Source organism: Manis pentadactyla, chromosome 2, assembly GCF_030020395.1.
Source record: "Manis pentadactyla isolate mManPen7 chromosome 2, mManPen7.hap1, whole genome shotgun sequence".
NCBI lineage: Eukaryota > Metazoa > Chordata > Mammalia > Pholidota > Manidae > Manis > Manis pentadactyla.
Window position 1 is genome coordinate 214,419,964 of NC_080020.1, and position 22,657 is coordinate 214,442,620.

General features: G+C 45.3%; 2 protein-coding genes across 7 annotated transcripts in view; one reads left to right on the top strand and one right to left on the bottom strand.

The window, feature by feature from the left end:
- Positions 1-4,778, top strand: part of RBKS (ribokinase) — a 110,081-nt gene extending 105,303 nt beyond the window's left edge. For 3 of the 4 annotated variants that reach the window (XM_036903571.2, XM_036903568.2, XM_036903573.2), the window contains one exon: positions 2,438-2,759. In XM_036903571.2, the coding sequence (XP_036759466.2) occupies positions 2,438-2,659 (222 nt within the window). In that variant the 3' untranslated portion in view covers positions 2,660-2,759. Of the gene's footprint in view, positions 1-2,437; positions 2,760-4,709 lie in introns of those variants that run through there. The other variant, XM_036903572.2, reaches the window with a different exon arrangement.
- SLC4A1AP (solute carrier family 4 member 1 adaptor protein) overlaps positions 2,667-22,657 on the bottom strand; it is a 90,440-nt gene continuing 70,449 nt past the window's right edge. For 2 of the 3 annotated variants that reach the window (XM_036903560.2, XM_057497317.1), the window contains exons 16-18: positions 8,285-8,383; positions 4,370-4,388; positions 2,667-2,773 (exon numbers count right to left, since the gene is read on the bottom strand). The gene's annotated coding sequence lies outside the window, so the exon portion shown is untranslated. Of the gene's footprint in view, positions 2,774-4,369; positions 4,389-8,280; positions 8,384-22,657 lie in introns of all 3 variants that reach the window. The other variant, XM_057497318.1, reaches the window with a different exon arrangement.

The window sequence follows — 22,657 nt, forward strand, 5'->3', positions numbered from 1 at the left end:
GGTAGAAATCTCCTTTCAACTTTCAACTTATGGTCATAACTCTTTATAGCTGTATCCTTTTCCCAATCTCAAAACTTAAAATCAATCTGACAATAAGTTTCAAATTCCTTGGTACCTAAGGATGAAAATTCCGTTTTTCCTACTTAAAATATCATAGGTTATTCAATCAACATTAATGTTGTGCAAGTTCCTAAAAAACTTTGTAAAATGCTAACAATTTGTTGTAAAGTTCATCACTTTGAGTTTTCACCAGCTGATGCAAAGAAATCAGAGAGAGAAAAGCACCCCACCAATCCAGCACCATACTGCTATGGTCTGAGTGTTTGTGTCCCCCTGCACCAAAATTCATGTTGAAATTCCAGCCCCCAAAGCTGATGGTGTTGGGAGGTGGGGCCTCTGGGAAGTGCTTTGGTCATGAGGGTGGAGCCATCACCAAGGGGATCACTGCTGTTATAAACAAGACCCCACAAAGCTTGCTTGCCCCTCCACCACGGGAGGGCACAGCGAGAGAGCACAGACTTTGAACCAGGAAGAGGGCCCTCCCCAGAGATAACCATGCTGGCACACTGATCTTGGACTTCCCAAGCCCCAGAACTCTGGGAAATAAATTTCTGTCGTTTACAAGAACCCACTCTGTGGTATTTTATTACAGCGACCCATACAGAGTAAGACACATACCATATCATTCTAATAATTTTTCTACCATATGAGGTAGCATCCTGAAATTCAGACTCCTAATCATCAGAGCCAAAGTGTGAATTCCCTTTTTATTATGACAAAGAATGACCAGAAATTTTAACACCATAAAAACACCAAAGAATTTTATTTCTGTTAATGAACAGAACTCATGCAATTTTAAGGTGACAACCGTGCTGCTCAGGGCCTTTTTTATATGCCTCCTCACACTGGTACAGCCCTTTTTCTGTTTTTGAAGGTGATATTATTTTTCTTTTTCTTAGACATTGACGAATGCAGCAAAATGGTGGGTGTGAGACCTCCGGTACAAACTCTGAAGGCAGTTATGAATATAGCTGTCATCCAGGACTCACACTAATGCGAGACCAGAGGTCATGTACCAGTAAGTGGGTTTTAGCCTCCTGTGAAATCTTTCAATACCAGGTCCCCATGTAGAGTAGTTCAGGGCCTGGGCTTCGGAGTCAGACAGTCCTGAGGTCAAATATTTGTTTTGTCATGTAGTTTAGTTATGTGTCCTTGATTAAGATCCTTGGCATCAGAGTCCTCATCTATAAAATGGGTTCAGACTGCACTCAGTGACAGGTGCTTGTGTTATGATGGATTCACGGCATGTGAAGACATGAAGACTGAGGTAGGTAGGCAGAAAGACAGGACTGTCCATTTGGTCTGGTTACTCAAAAGCACTAGTTGTCGCCTTTTTCTCGGGGATCACTGCCACTTGCTGCCTATGTTGTCCTTTTGTTGTTTCAAATGGGAAGATAAATTCAATCCTTATTGCTCCATCCAGAAGTAAGAGTCTATGAGCTCTTGTTCTTAGTTAATGAAAAGGCTGATTACGAGGTTAAGTGCCTGTCTTTCATTATACGATGGATTGATTTTGGGAAATAAGATTCTGGTACCAATTCCAGTTCTGATCACTGACTGGTTGTCTTACAATCAACTTAATTCTGACACTGTCTACCTGGAGATAGTAACTCAGGAAGCCAGATGCAAATGATGCACAGGGAAGGTATGAGGAAGGGGCAAGGAGCTTCCATGCTCTCTCCGAGCACGCCACTGTCCCAGAACCTCCATGTGCTCACCAATCCAGTAGAGCCCTTTTTAAGCAGTTATAAAGGGGCTCTTTTGAACAGCACAAAAATGAAATGAATGGCCTAGAGTTTTAAAATAATTTGTTTGCCAGTTTATTTTGCATAAATCTGCTCCTGAAATCCGAAAACAGGGTGGGCTCCCACCAAGAGCAATCAGGTGCTAACCCTTCCGTTTGTCAGCAGGCAGTCGGGCCTTAGGAACACTTGTCTCTCTGGACAAATACTATCTACTGAGACCATTTAAAGTTACTATTTACGATGGCATTTTAGCAGATGGAACAAAACAGAAAATAAAATTTCCGAATATACAGACACCACTCTCTGTCACTCAAATCTGATCCTAATTACTTGCTACTGGTGGGCAGATAATCCCAGGAGAAATTCCCTCCCCTTTTCAAGACACTCTTCAATTTCTGTTTCCAGAACAATACTACGTGATTCTCTTCACCTGGCTGGTTTCTCACCTTCCTATCCCTGGCCAACTACCTCCTCCTAGAGAGATGTGCCCTGAGCTAGCGTATCTGAAGGGAGGATACAAATGGAATCTGTCTCGCCCACATTTATGCTATAGCTCAGCATACTGCTTGTTTCTCTCATAGTAGTTAGCATAATTTGTCATTTTTTCTTTTTTCCCCTCCCTTCCACACCAGAATGTGAGTGCCAAGAGCGCGGGGACTAAGTGTGCCTTGCATTCTAGTACATCCAGCACCTGGGAGAGTCACCGAGCCATGGTAAACGTTCAACACGTACTTGCTGAGCAAATGCTACAGTGTCAAAAGGACCGCAAAACTGCCAGAGATGCTCAGCAGGAGTCTGGAAAGGGCAACAGGTCCTTGGAAGCATCTGAATTTATTGTAGAGCATCTTCCCTGAGTCTTACCAATTGGATCAAAATGCAACAGCATCAGTTTCTCCTGTAGTCGGTTTCTCTTAGCGTTGAAGCAGAACCCTGTCCCAGCTTGGCTCAGCATTTTCACCAGAATGGTTCTAAAATTTAAAAAGCAAGCTGTTACTAGCTGAGGAAATAGCCGACGATCAGTCACGGAGGCATGGCATGTGTTGAGAACACTATACAGTAATATTAGTTGTGGAACATCAGTTGGCCTTAAGGAGGTTCAGTTTGAAGATGGCCTACATTTTCCACAGATCTCCACTTCAGTGGTTTTGATTCCTAAGGTCTGTGTCATTACAGAGTGCCTTGCTAATGACCTAAACAAAGCAACTAGAACAATCAGACCACATTGTGGGGATAAACTCAGATACCCACCTCTCAGAAGGAGTAGAAGTCAGGAGGACAGAAAATACAAAAGTACTGGTAACCCTACCTGGCCAGTCAGGACATCATAAACATGGCTGTTTCAAAAGAGCCCTATCTTCCAGGGTTGAGAAATAAGAATAAAATCAAGAAGGAACAAAATTAAGGGTTTGGAACATTACACTGCAAACGTGGGAAACCTTGTTCCCTCCATATTTCATTTAAGTTACAGTTATCCAAACCACAAAGTTCACGTTTTGCTCACTGGCCTAAGCATCTGAGATATATTACACACCTTTGCATCCCTTTCAATGTTCAGCACAGTACCTCAGACATAAGAAGCACACAATATTTGTTGATTAAGATAGACAATAATTAGTCAATCATTCAAAAAAATTTAGCAAATCTCCATTAAGCACTTCACTTTAGGAAATGCAATGCTCCATAAGACTGCATCTGTGCCCTCGAGGAACTAACAACACAGTATGGAAATGAGTTGGGTGCACGTGTATAAGGTAAAGCATATATGACAAATGTCACAAGGAGGATGCAAAGAACATGACAGGCAGGCGTAAGAATTCCTACAGAACCGGGGTGAGAAATTATAACAGAAATGACTGTGAGACAAGCTATAGGAATCATTAAAAGATACTGGAGGGAAAACATTAACAGACATGTTTTTCATTAACTTTAATCCAAAAAAACAAGTTTAAAATTTTGTGATGTGTCTGGGTTGTAGGCAAAGCCTGCTTCAGAATTTCCCTATTTTGAACAAAAAAAAAATCTAATTTCAGTTATTGTCTCCAAAATGTATTTTGAGATACCAGTTTGGTATTTACAGTCTCTCTGGTACAGCATAGAATTTTTAATCTTTGCTATTTTTGAAATGCTTATACCATGAATGCAAATTATTACAAAACTCATTAAAATAGGCTGCATGGTTTAATCATACCACAGCTTGTTCTGCTAGATTCCTGTAGTGGGCTCCAGATAAATGGCCCTTGGGGGGTCCTCAATTTGGAGGAAACAAATACGGTGGTAGTCCAAAGAGAGCATGTGAACCCTGTTTAGGATCAAGGCAGCAAGAGCTCCTTTAAGTAAATTATTTGAATGCTTTGCTCACTTAAATAGGTCAGCTGGGCAGGAGAGAAAATATTTTTCTGAAAGAGTTCAAAAAGCCAAAATAATTAATCAAATGTAATCCTAACACCAACTTTTATAAAATTGAGACCATATGCTTAGTTTAATATATGGATGTACTGGCAGCAGCTAGACTAATCAATCTAACATAAACAAGTAAAGTTTAAAAAATAAAAACTTTTACTTACTTTGACTTGCTCTTGGCAACTTTTTTGTAGAGAGGGAAGATTGGAAGAGAAAAGAAAAATATCAATTTATTATCTTTCTTATGCAAAGTTCTTACATCAGTAACAACCAAAAGTACTTGGGTCGTGAAGTATGCAAAGGGTTGTTACTCAAGTAACTACTCCCTAGCTGTTAGGGATCCCATTAGGATTTTATAGGAGGAAGATAAAAAGATCCAATCAGACCAACACAATTCTGGATGTAATGCCTTGCTCAGTCTCTTTTCTAAAGTTAAGATCTGCTCTATTTGTTCCTCTTCTAAGGGGCAAAAATTTGCCCTGGAACAAGTCTCTTGTTTGACAGGTTAACCTACGCAAACTCCAGCAACCATCACATCACGTGGAGAAGAGAAACTAAACCTAATCGGGAAGTCAGCCTGCTGCAGGGAAGAGCACTGTCTTGGGAGCCAGAGGGCTTCTTTCCCAGCCCAGCTGTATGACCTGCGGTAAATCACTGACCCCTCCGAAAACCGTTTTCTCATCGTTAAAGTTCGAAACGTGTGGACCACAAATTCTGAGGATTTTTTCCCAGCTCGGACGTCCAGTTAACTGCTGACATATCCCTATAGAGGGCGGGCGGAGGAATGGGCCCAGCCCTGCTGACCAAACTCCACAGTCCCTGAGAACCGCAACTGGATCCAGAACCAGCACCGCAGACCCCCAACGCCCGGCAGCCCGGCCGGGAGGCGCGGCGCGGGGCATGCTGGACGTCGTAGTCCGGCCGGCCCGGGAGGGCGCAGGGGCAGTTTCCCGGCCGGCGCCCGCACCCCGGCCCTCCTCGTCCCGGGGCCTGCCTGTCACGGCCTCCCGCCCTCGTCTCCGGCCCCACTTACAGGTGACCGCGGACAGGAGCATGGCTACGGAAAACCCGGCAGTCTCCACAGCTGCCCGAATTCCCTCAACAAACAATTGCTTCCGGGGCACAGCGTGTTCCGGAAGAGGATGGGCGGAGGTTACCCGAAGCCACGCCCTAGGTCCCTAACCTTCTACTATTTATGCTGCTTTCCTGTAATTTGGACCCGGCAGGTGTTTTGCTTTCGTGGTGATGAAGGTTAGAGTCCTCTTACCCCCTGGAGAGTGACTTTCTTAGCGCTAAGGGCTTGCATCTCGGGCCCTCATTCTTACTTCTGAGTCAGAATTAGTTCTTTATATACTTTTTTCATTAATCGCAACCACCTACGTTAAAACCACAGGAACTGTGTATTCTTCAGCCACCCCTCAAGCTAGATAAAATACTGCCCTCTTTTGCTTCCCAACTAAAAATAAATTAATAACAGTTTCCTAATGTGTAATCCATCTTCATAGTCTCTTCAGAGTTAGGAAACCCACTTGAATATCCTCCATTCCTTAATTACCTGTTGGATTTCCTGGAGGTCAGGACCGTGGGCATCTCGCTAACTGCTGACCCCGAGCACCTAGCCCAGTGCCTGGTAATAGGGCCCAAATATCTGAGATTTGGAGCACTCACATAACTTGCCTAGTGTCACAGAACTAGTCAGTGGCAGAGACAGAATTCGAACCCAGATCTTGTCTGACTGCGAAGACTCATGCCTTTCCCACTGGACATTGGGACATAATATTTTGCCATTTTCAACTTTTCATGTCTCTCTGCAAGAAATCTGGGCTTCTTCAACATCTGGAACTTCATCTGTAACCTCATTTCCCAACTAACAATCAGGACTTTGGGATTTTTTCTAATGTATGATTTTATATATATATTAAATCCTACAGATGTATGAAGTAAGATTCAAATTCATAATTACTGGCACTGAAAATAAGATTATTTAAAAGAGAAAAATCAACTCTCCAATACAATACTGTTCAATTATTTCAACTAGAACTGTCCTCGCCCTTAGTACCTCTAATAGTTTTTTTCCTCTCTAATAATTTTGATCCCCAGCTTCCTATAACCTGACTCCCAACAACTGAGCACCCTCTAGGTGCCCAAATTCCTCCTTATTGGGTGCAGTTCATCTGCTGACAAAGAGCTTTAGGTGTTCAAGAGGGTTAAGGGTTTCTTATCTAGGAAATTCCTTAAGAGGATGTATAAAAAAGAACACAGGACTGGAAGCCAAGGAACATGAGTTTTAGTCATTGCTCTGTCCTTTATAGTCTTTCAGCTCTTCAGACCTCAGCTTCACGGCCAATGTGAGCACTCAATCACTGATTCTTACCACTGATGATATATTAGAGTTACCTGTGGTCTTTTACAAGACCCCAATGCCAAGGGTGAGGCCCAGGGTCTGTATAGTATTTTTCCTCAATTATCTATAAAGAAGCATTCAAACACATGAATAAGTTGAAAATATAGTACAATGAACAAACCATATACCCAATTCAACAAATGTAAACATTCTTCTATGTATATTGAGTAAATGTATATGCTTATTATATATATATGGTTTTTTGCTAATCTGTGTGAAAGTAAATTGCAGACATCATAACCCTTCACCCCTAAATATTTAAGTATATATCCCTCAAGAATAACTACAGCACTATGTCCATGCCTAAAAATAAATTAATAACAGTTTCCTAATGTGTAATCCATATGCAGATTGTCTTCTATAACTGATCTCTTCAAAAACAATATCATACCAATTTTCATACATTACCCTTAGTTGTCATAAGTCTTTCAATCTCTTTCAAATCTAAAACAAAACCCCTCATTTATTTCATGACACTGGATTTTTAAATGGATTGAACGAGTTTCTTTTGAAGTGTCTCATATTTGGGATTTCTCTGTTTTCTTAGGGTGTTATTTGTTCCTCTGTTTCCTGTATTTCCTGTAAACTGGAAGGTAGTTCTAAAGGCTTGAGCAGATGCCACTTGAGACATTTTTGATGAGAGGATGTCATAGGCAATGCATTCAACTTCATATTGCGATATTTCAGGGGATCCAGAATGTCAGGTTGCCCACCACTGGTGCTAAGCTGGATGACCTCTAGATCTCCCCATGACAAAAGTACACCTTTTTTTTTCTCTTTGTAGTTTTCTCTGGGGTGATACTTTGGCATATGAGAATATCCTGTTCCCCAACACTCTTTCACATCATGGTTTTAGCATCCATTGATGATCCTTTTCTGACCAACAATTACATGTAGGGGTACACAATGTGATTTTCTAATTTATATAAGTCCTTCTCCATTTATCAGCTAGTTGTTTTCTTTTTCCTGTAAAGAACTTCCTGTCATCAACTGAGACTGAACTATAGTCCTTCCTTAAAAAGTAGAGTAAATGTTAATTTTTTCTTTTTAATTACCAATATTCAGAACAAGAAATTGGCATTAAGAGTCACTTCCAATGGTGACAAAGAGGTTTTTTCCCTTTCTGTAATTTTCTTTAATTTTTTAGCATCACTATAATGGATTTTTTATCATTGTTTTATAATCAACCATAATCATCATTATTTTCAAGGGACACATTTTCCCAGCTTTGACCTTTGGAAGCCCCTTCAGGCTGGTCCAGTGTTCTTTGGACGTGCTCCCTTCCTTGCTGTCTGTGACCAGCTGTGACAGGTTAACCTTGTGCTTTCCCTAACCCAGACTTGGAATCAGCCATTTCTCTAGGGCACTCTAGTTCCTTTTTATTGGGGGTGACGTCTTGAAGCCACAATATGACAGACATGGAGCTAGCTTTCAGTGGATTTCAAGCTTTTAAACTATAGAACTGTTTACATGAAATCTGTCTCAGTAGCTCACAGTGTAAAAATGAAGTTTCATCTCTTGAGAGATATCCTCAGAACCTTGCACTACACAGATCACAGAAGTTCTGGACTAAGGAATGGCCACCTTCTTCTCCATCCCCATTGCTCTGGATTCTAGTTTTAGGTTTCAGACCCACCCACAGAGCCCTGGAACCTCCTGCTAGGCACTTACTGACCATGCAGACACCTGGTCCGAGCAGGAGAGAGCCTTGTAGCCACCTTCTCAGCAGCAGCAGGATCAGCTAGAGCACAGGACCGCTTGGTACCTGGGCTGCCTGAAAGACAGGAATCAGCAGTTCAGAACAGATTCAGGACCAAGGTGATAGAGACCATCTGCCTTAGGCTATTTGTGTCCCCTGCCCCTCCAAATTCATATTTCATTTTGAAACCTAATCCCCAGTGTGATGATATTTGTAAGTATCTTTGGGAAGTGATTAGGTCATGAGGACAGAGCCCTCATAAATGGAATTAATGTCCTCTTAAAAGAAACCCCTCACCCCTTCGGCTGTATGAGGATACAAGAAGTCAGCAGTCTGCAGCCTGGGAAAGGGCTCTCACCAGAACCTGAACGTGCTGGCGCCCTGCTCACAGACTTCCAGAACTGTGAGAAACAAATCCCTGTTGTTTATAAGCCACCCAGTTCGTGGTATTTGGTTATAATAGCCCAAAAGCACTACGATGATCTCTCTCTGAGAGACTGTCATCAAGCTTTTACCTCCTTCCCTCCCTCCTCTGCACAGAATCTACTCTGGAGAGAGCCCCCAGGGACCTGCACGAAAGCGAACCCCGTGCTCAGTTCTCAGGCCTCGTTCTCAGGAGTCCACTCTCCTGGCGCTCCTCCTTCCTCACCATCAATTCTTTCTCCATTTTCACCTCACCCACCCCTCACTGGAGGCGTGCCCAGGCACAATCCTTGGGTCTCATCTTTTCTCTGTCCACACTCATTCCTTTGATGGGCACACTTACTTTTGGTTTTAAAAAATCTATGAGCTGAAGACTTACAAATGTACATCTTCAGTTCCAGCCTTCCTCTGAACTCAAGATCATTGTATTTAACTGCCTGCCTGACATTACATATCCAAAAACAATCCCCGAACTTGCCCTGTATCCCCCAGGGTTCCCCACATCAGTATGTGGCAATTCCATTTCTGCAGTTGCTCAAATGAAAAACCTGGGACCACCTTTCTCCTCTCATCCTGTATCTAATCCATCAGTAAATCCTGTCACTCAAATGCCACCTAACTGGTAAGGCTTTCCCTCTCCTCCCTTTGTAAAAAAAGCACATGCACACATGCACGCACACACACACTCCTTACTCTCCTTACCCCGTTTTTTATTTTCTATAGCACTTATCACCATTTAATATTTTGTGTGTACTTATGGATTTCCTTATTGTCTGTCTTTGTCCATCCGAATGTAAACGTCTTAATATCAGCAGCTTTGTCTTACTTTTCTCTGCTGTTTCCTGGTGCCTAGAATAATGCCTGCACATCTGTGCAATATCTGCTGAATGCATCTGCAGTGAGCAGCCCCATACAAATGTTAAATCATCAATAAATATGTATGTTTAAATGGTAAGCAATGATAAGTATTTGTGTATTGTTGATAGTTTCAGGGTTCAGGGGGATTTATAAGCTTGCTTTTAAAAAGACATAGCATCTGAACTGTCTTGAAATTTTTGAATGGAGTAGAAAGGAAGCATGGTTTTCTAGTCTCATTATTTCAACCTGAATCCACCTGTTATTTACACCTAACACAGTTGGCAGTTTGTAAGTGTTAATTAAAATGTTTATTAATACAGATGTAATTCATGACTGGCGGTGGAGGGTGGCCTGAATTTACATAATGAGCCCTCTGTGCCTTATTAAAGTGCAAAACCATTGGCAGCCCAAGCGGAAGGGTGAGGTCCTTTTGCAGGGAGAAATGCTGTAGAGAGGAAAAGGCACAGCTGCTTACCCTGGATTCTCAGCCCAGGAAAGTAGATGGAGGAAGAACTTCTCTTCATGCAGGGCTTTAGACCCAGTGTCTGTGCTCCATTGGTCAACACTGCCTTAGCCCTCTGGGTTCAAACCTGAGGATCTGGAGGCTGCAGTGCGCAGAGGCCCCTGATTGCCCATTGTCCCCCCACTGTCACACGTAAGTCCCACCTGACTTATGGTTGGGAAGTACAGCCATAACAGTACTGTTCTTATCTACTGAGTCAGTGATCCTGGCCCCCTGACCTGTCCCAGGGAACTGGGGCCATGGCAGTGGGGGAAGGGAGACTCTACAGGAGAAGGCTGGGGCTCCCTGCAGAAAGCTGTCATCTTCACAAGCTCAGACACCTCCAGATGGGACATTTTCAAAATTAGGTCCTATGCCTCAACACCTAGTATTAGAGCAAAGACTTCCTGAGGGGCAAGACCTGGGAGCACCAACTGGGTTCAATCTGTGCATGGTAGGTCTTCAGGTTGGCATTCAATGCCCTCCACAATCTAGCCTCAGCCTCCCAATTCAGTCCCATCTCTCTTCACGGAGGCCTGCTGAGTATCAGTCCCTTTCTGTACGAAGTCTCTCCAGACCCACCACTCCTCATCCCACCCCCAACTTCCCTCCACACATTCCTCGCAGAGCACCTATTACACTTCCCTGTGCTCCTCAGATGCCTGGACTGTCTCCCCAGCCACCACCCCACATGACTCCCTTGAGAGCCAGAGGTTCTGAATGTCTGTATATCATACCCTCCTCCCCAAGGCAGGAACTTCTAATCCAAAGTAGCTGCCCCCTCACTTTAACAAATGGGAACTGAGCCCTTCTATACTCCAGGAAGCCTGCCTCCAGTCTTACTTCCCTGTCCAGGTCCACCCAAGACAGACAAAACAAGAGAACCTGGGTGTCTTGCCAATGGGTTTCAGCCCCAGACAAGTTCACAATGGATTCAGTGAGACTGAGAAATGACAATGGAATGTTCTTGGTGAAAGGGTTTATACCCAACTTTATTCCCACAGTGGCAGGTCAGTCACTAGAATCCCGTCCACTCAGAGCGAGTCTGCGTGCAGCAAGCCGGTCTCTGCCTCTGGGCCTCTCTGCCCCCGCAGCCGTCTCACTCTCTGCCCTCAGCTCTGCCACCACTCCAGTCTCTGCTCTCCTGCAGCTGTGCCACTATGTCACCCAGAGCACTGGGCAGAGCTCTTTATGTCGAGCCAGTAGCAATGTATTGCCCACACGTGTGTAGTGAGCTAGCCGACCAGGGCCAGGTGAGAATCCTGGCCACAGGAACCTCCCCTTTATCCACACTGGGAGAAAAGTGGAGGCAAAGAGGTGTCAACAAACTGGACAGACAGCACCCTCCTGGGACCGCAGTGCGTGAAGAAGTGCAGGAAAGGAGTTAGGTTACGAAGGAACCGTACAGTGGTAACCATACAGATGTTACAGTTGAGAAGTAGGCAGTGGGGGAGTCAAGTGATACTATCAGATCTCGATGGTGGCAGCATCTGAAATTACAGCATTTTCTTGGCTAATTGGGAGAGTGGTAGGGACTCTTATATCCCACCAAACATAACATTCCCAAGGTCCTCTTCACTTCTGAAGCAACAATAGATACTTTCTCAGCTCTGCATGTTAATGGCTATTTATCTAGTTAACACACATATTTGGTTTCTCCTTAATAATTGGTAAGTTACTCCTGCTTACTTATTATCCTAGACCAGTCACTGAGCCTTTTTTGAGGGGGAGGAAGGGAAGGAGGACCTTATCACAGAACCTGCCAACAGCATGACTTAGCTTTTGCAGAAAATGCACATATGCGCATCCAGAAAGAATTTGATAAGGACTTTCCAATGGCCCTCAACCTTGGCTGCACATTAGAATCACCTAAAGGGCTTAATAAACTACTGGTGCCTACTTCCCACACTCAGTTTTTAATTTAATTGATCTGAGTACAGTCCAGACATTGGGTTTTTTAACTCTTTAGAAGATTCTAACGTACAATCAAGACTGAAAAGTGCAGGGCTGGGGATGTGTAGGTTCCAAGACCCAGAGCTTAGACTCCAGGTGTGTCCACTTAACTCTGAATAGTGAGCAGCACCTCCCTGGGTCAGGAGGAGGGAAAGTGGCCAATGGGAAAGAATGAGGAAGTCTTAAGGCTGTAAGTGAAGAGAGGAAGTGCTTACACACATTCCGGAAGGCTGCAAAACGCTTAGCAAAAAAGGTCCTGAAACAAAAGACAAGAACAGGAGGGATTGCTTTCCTGAAAGATGGGTGCAAGTCCAGCAGACGACACCCTCCCTGCCCACGTACTTCACTGGTCCCAAGAAGAGCTGCAGACATTATCAAAAGGCTGACAGCATCAGTCTTGGGGGAAAGTCAACCAATTAAACATGTGGTTTGGTTGGTGTGTGACGTGGTGGGGAGAGGATGGCATCCGTGGGTGCCCAAGGAAAGCTGTCGTGAGGGTGTGGAGGAGGGAGGGATTTGGGTAATGGCCAAGGAGAGGCCTTCCTTGGTGGGCAGGAAGCTGGGCTGCACTGCAGCAGAGAGGCTTCCCTGGTGAAATGCCCGTGTACTCAAGGCCAGACCCCACCATTCCCTAACCATGTGACCCTGGACAAGAAGCTGGCCTCTGTTTCTTATCTGGGACTTGCGTGAGGATAACATCAGAGGAGCACACGATCTCAGATGATTACCAGATCACCTCTAAGGCTCCCCGGTGAAATTCCACAGATCTCAAAAAATGTCCTCCAAAAATGCTCTCTGAGGTTTTCAACCTGGTATCCCGGGGGACCCACCGCCCTCCAATAAATCTCAGCAGGTGGAGAGTGGAGCCCACAGTATTTGTAATTGTCACCTGGTACTTCTGATGTTGCGTCCTTGTTTCTCAGCTCTTGGGGATCTTGTGAAAGGGCAGATTCTGAAGGCTAGGTCGGAAGTGAGGCCTGAGACTCGGGCTTCCACTGCTGGCCAAGCATCCTTGCCCTCAGAGCCCAATCTAGGCAACACCCCCAACACCAGTATTATTTGGCACCTTGTCAGAAATGCAGACTCTCAGGCCCCACCCACACCTACCAAGTCAGAATCTGCATTTTAACAAGAGCCCCAGGAGATTTGTATGCACGTTAAAGCTTGAAAAACTTGCTCTAGAAGAAGTGACTTACTGCTTAGGGAGCCAAAATTGAAACTTGGGAATGGGAGACCCTGACTCAGTTTCTTAAAAGAGCAGAAGCTAGAGAAGATTTCCACCTGTTTTAGTTATTGCTGTATTTGTGGACCTAGCACATAGTAGGTGCTCAATACATATTTTTCAAGTGACTGGACAAAGTAAGAGTCTACTTTCTGGAGCCAGGACATGAAGCCAGAGTGGATCCAGTAACCACCATGACATGATACTAACTACTAGGGCCAAGGTCTTTCTAGCCCTCCGCCCAGGGCAAGACTGGTCCTGATGCTGGCACAGAGCAGAACTCAGGGCCATGGAAGGCAGGAGCATGTTCAGCTGTCTCATCTGTGAAGATTAATAGGATATATGAAGATGCCACCAAGCAAATACCTGGTATTCTCAGGTAGGTCTGCTACAAGAATCAGGGACAGAGCTAAGCAGTGGGGAGGTGGTAGCCAAGGAAGCCCCAGGTCCAGAAATAACTCCTCTGGTCTATCGGACTGATTCCATGAAGCTTCCTCAAACATGTTTATAATGGGTAGAATCTAATACACTTGGCATACATTCTAGTACTCCCCTCCTTCCCCCAGGCAGTAAGACCTATCCCAGGTCAGAGACAACCAGTATGGCTCTTGTGGGTTAAGCCCAAACCCCATGGGCTACAAGTAGGTCGGGCAAATGTTAAACCCTACAAAGAACAAACAGCTTTTGTTATTAACTAGCCTTGGAGGTCTGGATCAATAACTCATATTTGAAGTGATTATTATTCTTAGTCTTCAGGGGTGCCGGTCTAGAAAAGAAAGCATATCTGTTGTTTTTCCTGTGTTTAGCATTATCCAGATTTTTGGGATAACTCTGAGAGTAGAAGTTGGGGTTTCAGGCAAGATAAATCCATTCTCATCCTCCCATTGGGCTGAAGATTTCTGACAGATTCTTCAAAATGCCAGGCCCTTTTTCCTAGTAATGATTTTAAATATACCGTGAACCTGAGAGAATGCCTTTGAAAGCACTGTGGTTCTTCTCTGGCAGTTTCAGTTGCTTGAGTCCCACAGGTGAGCTGGGTAAACGGTAACTGTGCATTCTGACGCCTCATCTGCCCCCGCCTTGGGCTGGACCCCACATCTAAAGTGAAATGAAATAACTGTGTTAATGGCCATACCAGTCATGGCAAATTCCCATGAATAACTATTTTCAGAGGAATAATAATTTTCCATCACTGCTTCTTCCCCACTAAGCTGATCCTCAGCCAAATTTCTAACTGTCCCAGGGAGCCTGGTCCCACAGAGGGACAATGCTGTGTCTCTGCAACTTCTCCGTCTTTGAAAGACGGTTCGTGCCCAGCACACAGCCCCACAGATTGCTAGGTGCATTAAGAGGGGAGAACAAGAAATCAGATACTGCACTCATTGGCTACCAGACAAGTGGTTTAAACTCCTGGACTCAACCGTCCTGCTATAAACTGGTGTGAATGTACCACCACACCTTTCCTGGCTTGTGAAACGGATTTGCTAGTTAACTTTCTCAGTTGGTTTGAAATAGTATTCAATGGCAAGTCGCCATAGCCACACAAATTCTCACTCTCTTAAAGCCATTTCTGAGTGGGTCTATGTTTCTTTGTTGCCAGAGAGACAGCAAGTTGTCTTGTGCATAAGGAGGACCTAACTTGAGCTTCTGTGGTCAGGGACCCTGCCCGCTGATGTTTCTCCCTGTTTTGCCTCCAAGGCAGGAGCCTGCATCTCACAGCCAGGAGACTGTGGTTAGTCTTCTGGCCTCCGACTGAGGTGGGGGACACACCTGCATCCCTGAGGGAGGGCCAACCTGCGGAGGGAGGGTCCGTGAGGCCAGGGCTGAGTCATTCAGCCAGCAGACATGCCAAACGGCATCAGAACGTCAGTTTGGCACTTCTGGAGCAAGAAACAACACAAAAAAATTCTTCCGTATGTTGACAATCTAGTCCACTTACACACTAAAGCAAGAAAAGAAATTGAAGTTTGGTGTCACCTTACTCCAGCACTGAGGTTTGCTCTTCATGTGAAATCACCCCCAAAGATATATTCAGCTTCACCCACAAATCCAAGGGAGGTGAAAGGCCCTCACCTGGTAATATTTCATCCCACAGGCCCCTCTCTTCGACTCCCTACACTTCACAGTCCCATTCCAAACCACGCAAATTCAGAAAACCACACTGAAAGTCATGGCCTTCGATTTTTCTACCCAAATCACTTTCCTCTGAGAACATTATTTGAAGTGTAACTTGAATAAACCTGAGCCTTCTTCCTCTCTTAAAGGTCCATCTTCACATGGTGTCCTATTTGAAAGAAATATAACTTGAACTCCAAATGCCTTAAAAATAATGCAAATACTTACTTTTTCCTGAAGAAGTCATCATTTTTCTCGCCCGAAGTCCCACTCAACAGCCACACCCAGTCCATCTCTCTCCAGAGAGTAGCTTTTTCTTATGTGAATTAATTCAGTCAGTTCAATTTCAAACTTATTCCATCCCGGCCACCACCTTAATCCAGCCACAAGAACCGGGGAAAGCAGCAGCTCGGAATTGTCCCACGGAAGGCTGGAGGGGAGGAAAGGCTCTAAGCACCGGTGCCTCGTGGTCTTGCTCCCAGAAGTGGGAACAGGGACAGGGACGCAGAAGGGTGCCTTAGGAAGCGGTAAGGAGTGTTCTGAGAGCCTGAGAGGCCGTCTCCATGCTCAAGACGGCAGCCTCCTCAACAGGGCTGGCCTCCCACGGGGCTGCCCTGATGTTCTCCGGCAGGCGGAAGGCCGGCAGCAAGAATCTCAGGACCCTCCACAGGGTTCTGGGGCAACTTTGCACAATCACGGATAATCACAGCAGTCTGCATACGTTTGTTTCTCTGTGAAGCAAGAGCTTTTGAAGGATTCGAATGGTTTTAGGTAATAAGGTGTGTGGCCAAAAGAGAAAATCCGGGTCCACATCAAGTTTGATTTTCACTCTAGTAAATCATTTCAAATGAAGGAGGCAAAGCTTTTCAAAAGATGTCTTCTATCGTTTGGTATAATTGGGTCTAGTTTAATTTGGTGCATGATGAAGTCGAAGAGCTATGTGACTACTTCAAGTGTGTTTTGCGGTTGGTTCCCCAAGTCACTAATTATCTCCCCAACATAAAGGTTAATGAGAGAAAACATCTATAAACCATGCTGATGCCAGATTCAAGAAGAAAGCCCCCAACTCCTGCTCTACTCATGGTAACACTATAATTTCACTCTTTCAGGCTATCCATTTGATTGATTTTAATTATATGTGAATATATACAAATATATAAATATAAAATTCATACTTAAATTATGAACCACCTTGCCCAAAACTCTTTTCTAAATTTACTTTTTCAATACCCATAAAAATAAGTCAGCAATTAACCAGTAACAAAATTAATCATATCAGAATGAACTGATTTGATAAAAGGCTTAGGAGCGACTCTTCTTGAAGAGCAAAAGTCCTTATGTTACAGGCAAAAAATAGGTTTCTTAAAAGTTGGGTATAAAACAAACTCCAGAAAATAAAATTATGGATTTTATTGACTCAGGTTAGAGGGGAATTCGGGACTTAGAGAACTTTCTGATGAATCCTTTTGTAATTTGAAGTATTTTAACCCACTTAAGTTCTCTATTTGTATATGTGAGTTTTTCAGATGGTTATGAGAAGAGAAAAAAAAATCAGGGGAACCAGGTTAACATCTCTTCTCTACCTCTTACTAGCTCTGTGTCCTTGGGTAAGTTACTTAAACTTCTCTGCCTCGGTTTCCGCATCTGTAAAATGGGAATAATAGCCTCTCATAGAGTTTTTATGAGGCCAAAATGTGACCATTCATGTAAATCATTTAGCACAGACCCTGGCACATAGTAAGTACAAAGTAAATTATGATAATTATGAGTGACATGCGGCCTAAGACTTTCCTTCTTGACCCTTTTGCAGGGAATGTGCAGCCTTGAAGCATGAATTTAGTAAGACAAAATTCTTTAAAACTTATGGTAGAGATACAGTTACTCTTCAAGCTAGTTTGAGTGCGATATTGAGCACCTTGCCTTTTGTCAAGGACTTGGTGTACCTCCCACCCCTCACCCCCTCTATTTTTTAACTTTAAAGATTAAAAGTTATTGTATTGGAGGCATCCAGATCCCTGGAAGATAGGGAAGTAGCCCAGAGTCTCACTTATATTTGACTGAGGGGCCTTGAATAGAAAAGGCATTCCCCAGGGCATATTTTGAGGCTTTGGTCATACAGGGGAAATTTCCTGATCTTCTGACATTCTCTGATCCTTCTAATTAAATCCACCTCATCCTGGAAGAGTTTGTTGGAGATACGGTCCACTGAGAGCAGATTCTCAGAACTATGCCCTTTCTGGGTGTCCCCGCTGTGTGTGTGTGTGTGTGTGTGTGTGTGTGTGTGTGTGTGTGTGTGAGAGTGTGTGTGTGTGTGTGAGTGAGTGTGTGTGTGTGTTTGTGTGTGTGTGAGTGTGTGTGTGATTGTGTGTGTGTGTGTGTGAGTGTGTGTGTGTGTGTGAGTGTGTGTGTGTGTGTGTGTGAGTGTGTGTGTGTGTGTGTGAGTGTGTGTGTGTGTGTTTGTGTGTGTGTGTGTGAGTGTGTGTGTGATTGTGTGTGTGTGTGTGTGTGAGTGTGTGTGTGTGTGTGTGTGTGTGTGTGTGTGTGTGTTTATGCACATGTGTCTGCCTAGCAGGCACCTTTTGCCACTGGTTAGAGAGCACCACAAGTGAATGGATATAAGTAAATCCTAACACAAAGTGTCAACTATTGGCTGGATGACCACAGCAAACCCCATTTAGGTTAAAGGGAAACAGAACCAAGGAGAGAAAAGGAAGGTGAAACTGCAGAGAGCACAGCCTTGCAGCTGCTGCCAAGGGTGGCCCAGCCCAGCTGACCTTTGCTTAGTCTTCGAAGAACAACACAGGCTTGCGTCTGCCGATTGCATCAGCGCTACCATCTGCCCTTCCCTTCCCCACCCTGGGAAGTGGTAAGGAGGGTTAGGTAATAGCCTGTGAGGCAACCACTCAGGCAGGGAAAGTCTGGGGATGGCTGCCTCATTTCTCCCAGCCAAGCCCCACCCAACAGGTGCTCCCTAAATCTAAGTTCATGAACGGAAAATACTTGTCTGGCCCAGAGCCTGTCCCACTGTCCTGACACGGCATGTACTCACTTCTACCTCCTCTGGAGCATGTGTGCGGTGATTGGCAGGACCCTCTGTTCTGGTCAGGGTAGGCTCCAGGAGCTCAGAATGTTAAAGCTGGGAAAGCTCACAGGACATCCAGAAGCAGCATTCATTCCCCTTTGCAGATGATAAAATTGAGGCCCAGAAAAGTAAAATGACATGCTGAAGGGTCCACAGCTAGAGAACGTCAGCTTGTTTGGACAACAGCCCACATCTCCCTCCTGCACAACCCCCAGAACAGCTGAAGAACCAAAATGTCCAGACTCAGCTAGTCCTTAGATGGAGGAAGCACCAGGAATGAGTGTACAGTGGTCTGTGAAGTCCCGTGAGCGGAAGAGGAGGCTGCCAAGGAGACTCTAAGGAGGGAGGCTGCAATATGCGCTGAGCACTTGCAGCAGAATCCCTCAATCCAAGTCTTGCGGGAGAGCAGGCCAGTTTCAGGCTGAGCTGGCACAGGGGCTGACTGTGGGGGAGGAGAGAGAGACATTCTGGAGCAGTCCCAGGAAGCCTAACCTATGCCTGGGTCTCCCCCTACCTTCAAGGCCCCTGGTTCCCGGGAAATCCGCCGAGGCAGGCTGGCAAGTTCCAGGTTGCAATCAACTAGCAGGCCCACTCTGGGGGCTCCGAATGAGCAAAGCACAAAGTGAGCAGCCATCAGCAGGACGTGTTAACTCCAGGGAACTCCAGGGGCCTGGGTTGATTTGAGATCAACAATGACTGGCAATGCATGTTGATTAAGAAGGATATATCAGAAGCTATAACTGCACACACTTAAAAAAATCATCTTATTGAGGTATGATTGACATATAAAAAGCTGAAAATATTTCATGTGTTCAACTTGAAGAGTTTGGAGTACATACATATTCTTTATTACCGTGTAATTCCACTGATGCTCAGCCTAGGAAGCAGCCAGCTTCCCTGGGTCTTTTGAAGCTGAGAAGTGCAGCCTCAGTGAGCTTCAGCTGATGAAGGGTCAACACTGGCTCCTGCTCTTCCGGGGGCCTTGTTTAATAAACATCTTTGGCTTTTAACCCAAGGGCTGCCAGCAACACCTGACATCCTGCATTTTAGGCTTTTCCTGAACTCTGGAAACCTCATGCTGAAAGTCTCTCTCTAGGCATGATACTGATTTGACAGACACTTGGGCTGTTTATCTGGCACGTGTGGCTTTGCTGAAAGTGACATATTATTTGACTGACTGCTAAAATCTCCCACATTCTCATCTCCCCTCCAGACTTGAGAGCTTAGCCCTGTGCTCTTGCTGACACCCAGTTCCTGATTATGATTCTTCTACCCCTTCTGATTCAGGATTCTACTTTTACAATGCAATTAGTTGTCCTGAATTTTCATAATTATCTGAAAGGGACGAGAAGCATTCTTCTTTTTTAGCATGCTATAGACAGGTTTACCAGCAGCCACCTAATTTCTGGGCCCCACTAGATACCGTATGGACACAGCCCACTCATTATGGGATGGCCCTCAGGTACACATGAAAACAGCAGGGCTTCAGTGTGTCTGTATCTCCCCCATCAGGCCACCGAGCCCCTGGTGCACCTGGTAAGTCACCCTAACACATCCCTCCTCACTCTTCCTCAGTTAAGCAAGAGCCTGTGAACTGGGCCACCCCATGAAGAGGAGCAGGGGAAGAACATGAGCTCACAGGAAGGACAGGGAGGGGTCCTGTGAGCAAGAGAGTGTGGCAGTCACAGCGGGGAAGCAGGTGACAGGAGAGGGATCAGGGGAGAGGCCCACGTGGAGGAGCCCCTGCCCACTGAGTGGGTTCAAACCAGTACCATCAGATGGTTTTCTATTTTTTGCCTAACAAAATTTCATGAGTAAACCTAAATGTTTGTTCTCACTTTCTGCCCCTGAGGAAGAAGGCAGAGGACAGCTGGTCCAAGGATTTCGAATCTGGGGCAGTTAATTTCCAAATATGGGAAAAATCCATAAAAAATGGGCACTCATACCCTGCCTTCAACCAGCTCCTGGCATAGAGAACATATTATTCCAAAAGAGAGCTGAATAATAGAATGTAAACAGAAATTAGGGATGAGATCATTTAGCCAACATCCTCATTTTACAGATGAGAAAACCGAGACCCAGAGAGGTGCTCAAAGTCAATCATTAACTGCAGAACTGGTGGGACTAGAACTCTGTCTCCTATCTTCTGGTCCAAGCATGTCCTTCCCTTCTACCGGGCCTGCTACCCCTTCCCAACCTCCAGTTCTGTCTGGGACTGAAAGTTTGCCTTGGAGCGCCCTCCTCCGGCTCCAGGCAGCCTGCGGCGTGGTCATGGTGCAGGCTACAGCACTCAGACTCAAGCCCGCATCAGAATCACCTGCAGGGCTAGTTAAAGCACAGATTTCTGATTCCATCTGTCTTGGGTAGGGCCCAGTAATTTGCATTTCTTACAAGTTCCCAGGTGATGCAGACCTGCTGACTCAGCGACCACTTATTGAAAATCTCTGGTGCAGGCAGAGAGCTTGTGGATCTTGTAGCCAAAATACCTGGGTTCAAGGCCCAGCTTTGCCACACATGTACTGTAACCTTGAAAATAGTGTTGCTATTCTCTTGGTATTTCAGTCTCTTCATCTTATGATAGCAACTAAAATAACCAGCCACAGGATTAATGAATAAAAGAAATAAACTAGATGTAAAATTACCTGAGGAGTGCTGTCATTATGCTGTGTGAATACACAGATTCACAAATATATGACCCTTGCCTGGAAAGATGGCACTGTGGGCCAGGGAATGTCCATGATAACAGAAGCATTCTCTTAATAATACTCAAAAATGCCACAGATCTGGCAGAAATGGTGTTCATTCTGACACAAATATTGCCTGAGGAATTATTAGGGCCTGGCACCGGGTTTACAAACGTGAATAGTACAGTCTCTGCCCTGGAGGAGCAACCAGAAGGAAGATAAACATGCAAATCCTAATAATTATCCTACTGGGTGATGAGCCAGGGAAAGAACCCTATACCTTGAAGTACAGAGCAACCAACCTTGTCAGGAGAGTCAAGCAAGTCTTTGAAGAGGCATCTGACTTTCCCGTAGGGTCCTGAAGGATGAATAGGAGTTCTTTAAGAAGAGAAGTGCCAGGGACACTCCAGGCACAGAAAACAGCATATGCATGATAGTCACGGAAGCTTGGAAATGCATAACATGTTCTGGAGAAGGTATAGTAGTAGTCCTATGTAGCTAGAGCTCAGTGGGTCTTGGAAGAGATGGCAAAAGGGATTGGCAAAGGATGAGGCAAGATTCTGCAGAATCTTGGAAGCCATGCTAGGTTTGGACCTGATCGTCAATCTGGTGGGAAGCCACTGGAAGACACCCATCTCCCCGCTGGAGGATTCCTTGAAAAAAGAAAAATCCCTAATGAATCCCCAATATGGAGATTTTTGAGCCAAGATTTATAGAGCACCCTCCTCTGCCCCCATATCCCCAAGTGCCTTTGAGCCTGCCCTACCAGGAAGCCAAGCCCAGAAATGCCTCCTGAATCAGGCGGGGGCCTTTGGGAACTTGCTCCCCTGGAAGGCACTGGAGGGCAGAACAGCCTCTTACCTCTCACCTTCATCAGATAGGCAGCACTTCCCTACAGGTTTCCTCATTCCCTCACCCCAGGACTGGGGAGTCATGGGGAGAACAAAAGGCTGTTATCTTAAACTAAGAAGCTTTGGGAGGGGGAGGAGAAGGGTGTGGGCGCCTGTGGAGGTGGGAGAATGAACGCTCCCGTGGCGCTGATGTAATCCGGAAAGAGGCCATGGAAACCTGTCCTGGGAGAGCACCCTTGCCTCCCTGACCTCACTGAGGCGGTGGGTGGCGGTGGGTGGGGGTGGGTGGGGTGGGGCCCTGTAGAGAGGAGAGGTCATCTACTCCAGGCACCTCCTCTAAGCTGAAATGATGAACACTCAGAGTGGATCCAGGTGAACTACCCCGCCTACAGGGGGCTGACGCCTGTCCGTCTCCCTCCCCACATCTGAGTCCCAGAGGTAAACTCCCAGTCTAGGGGAACCTGGTCATTTCTGTGTCCACCTCCCTCCTCTCGAGTGTCTCCCCAAAGTCCCCTGCAGCTGAGTCCCTGCCCCTCTTGCAGACTCTGTTATTTCCAAATAGGTGCATAGGGCCTGGCAGAAAGGGAGCTCCACTATTTTTAAAAACTGCAATGGGAGACAAGGGGACAATATGCTATGCTAAACTGCACAGGTTTGGG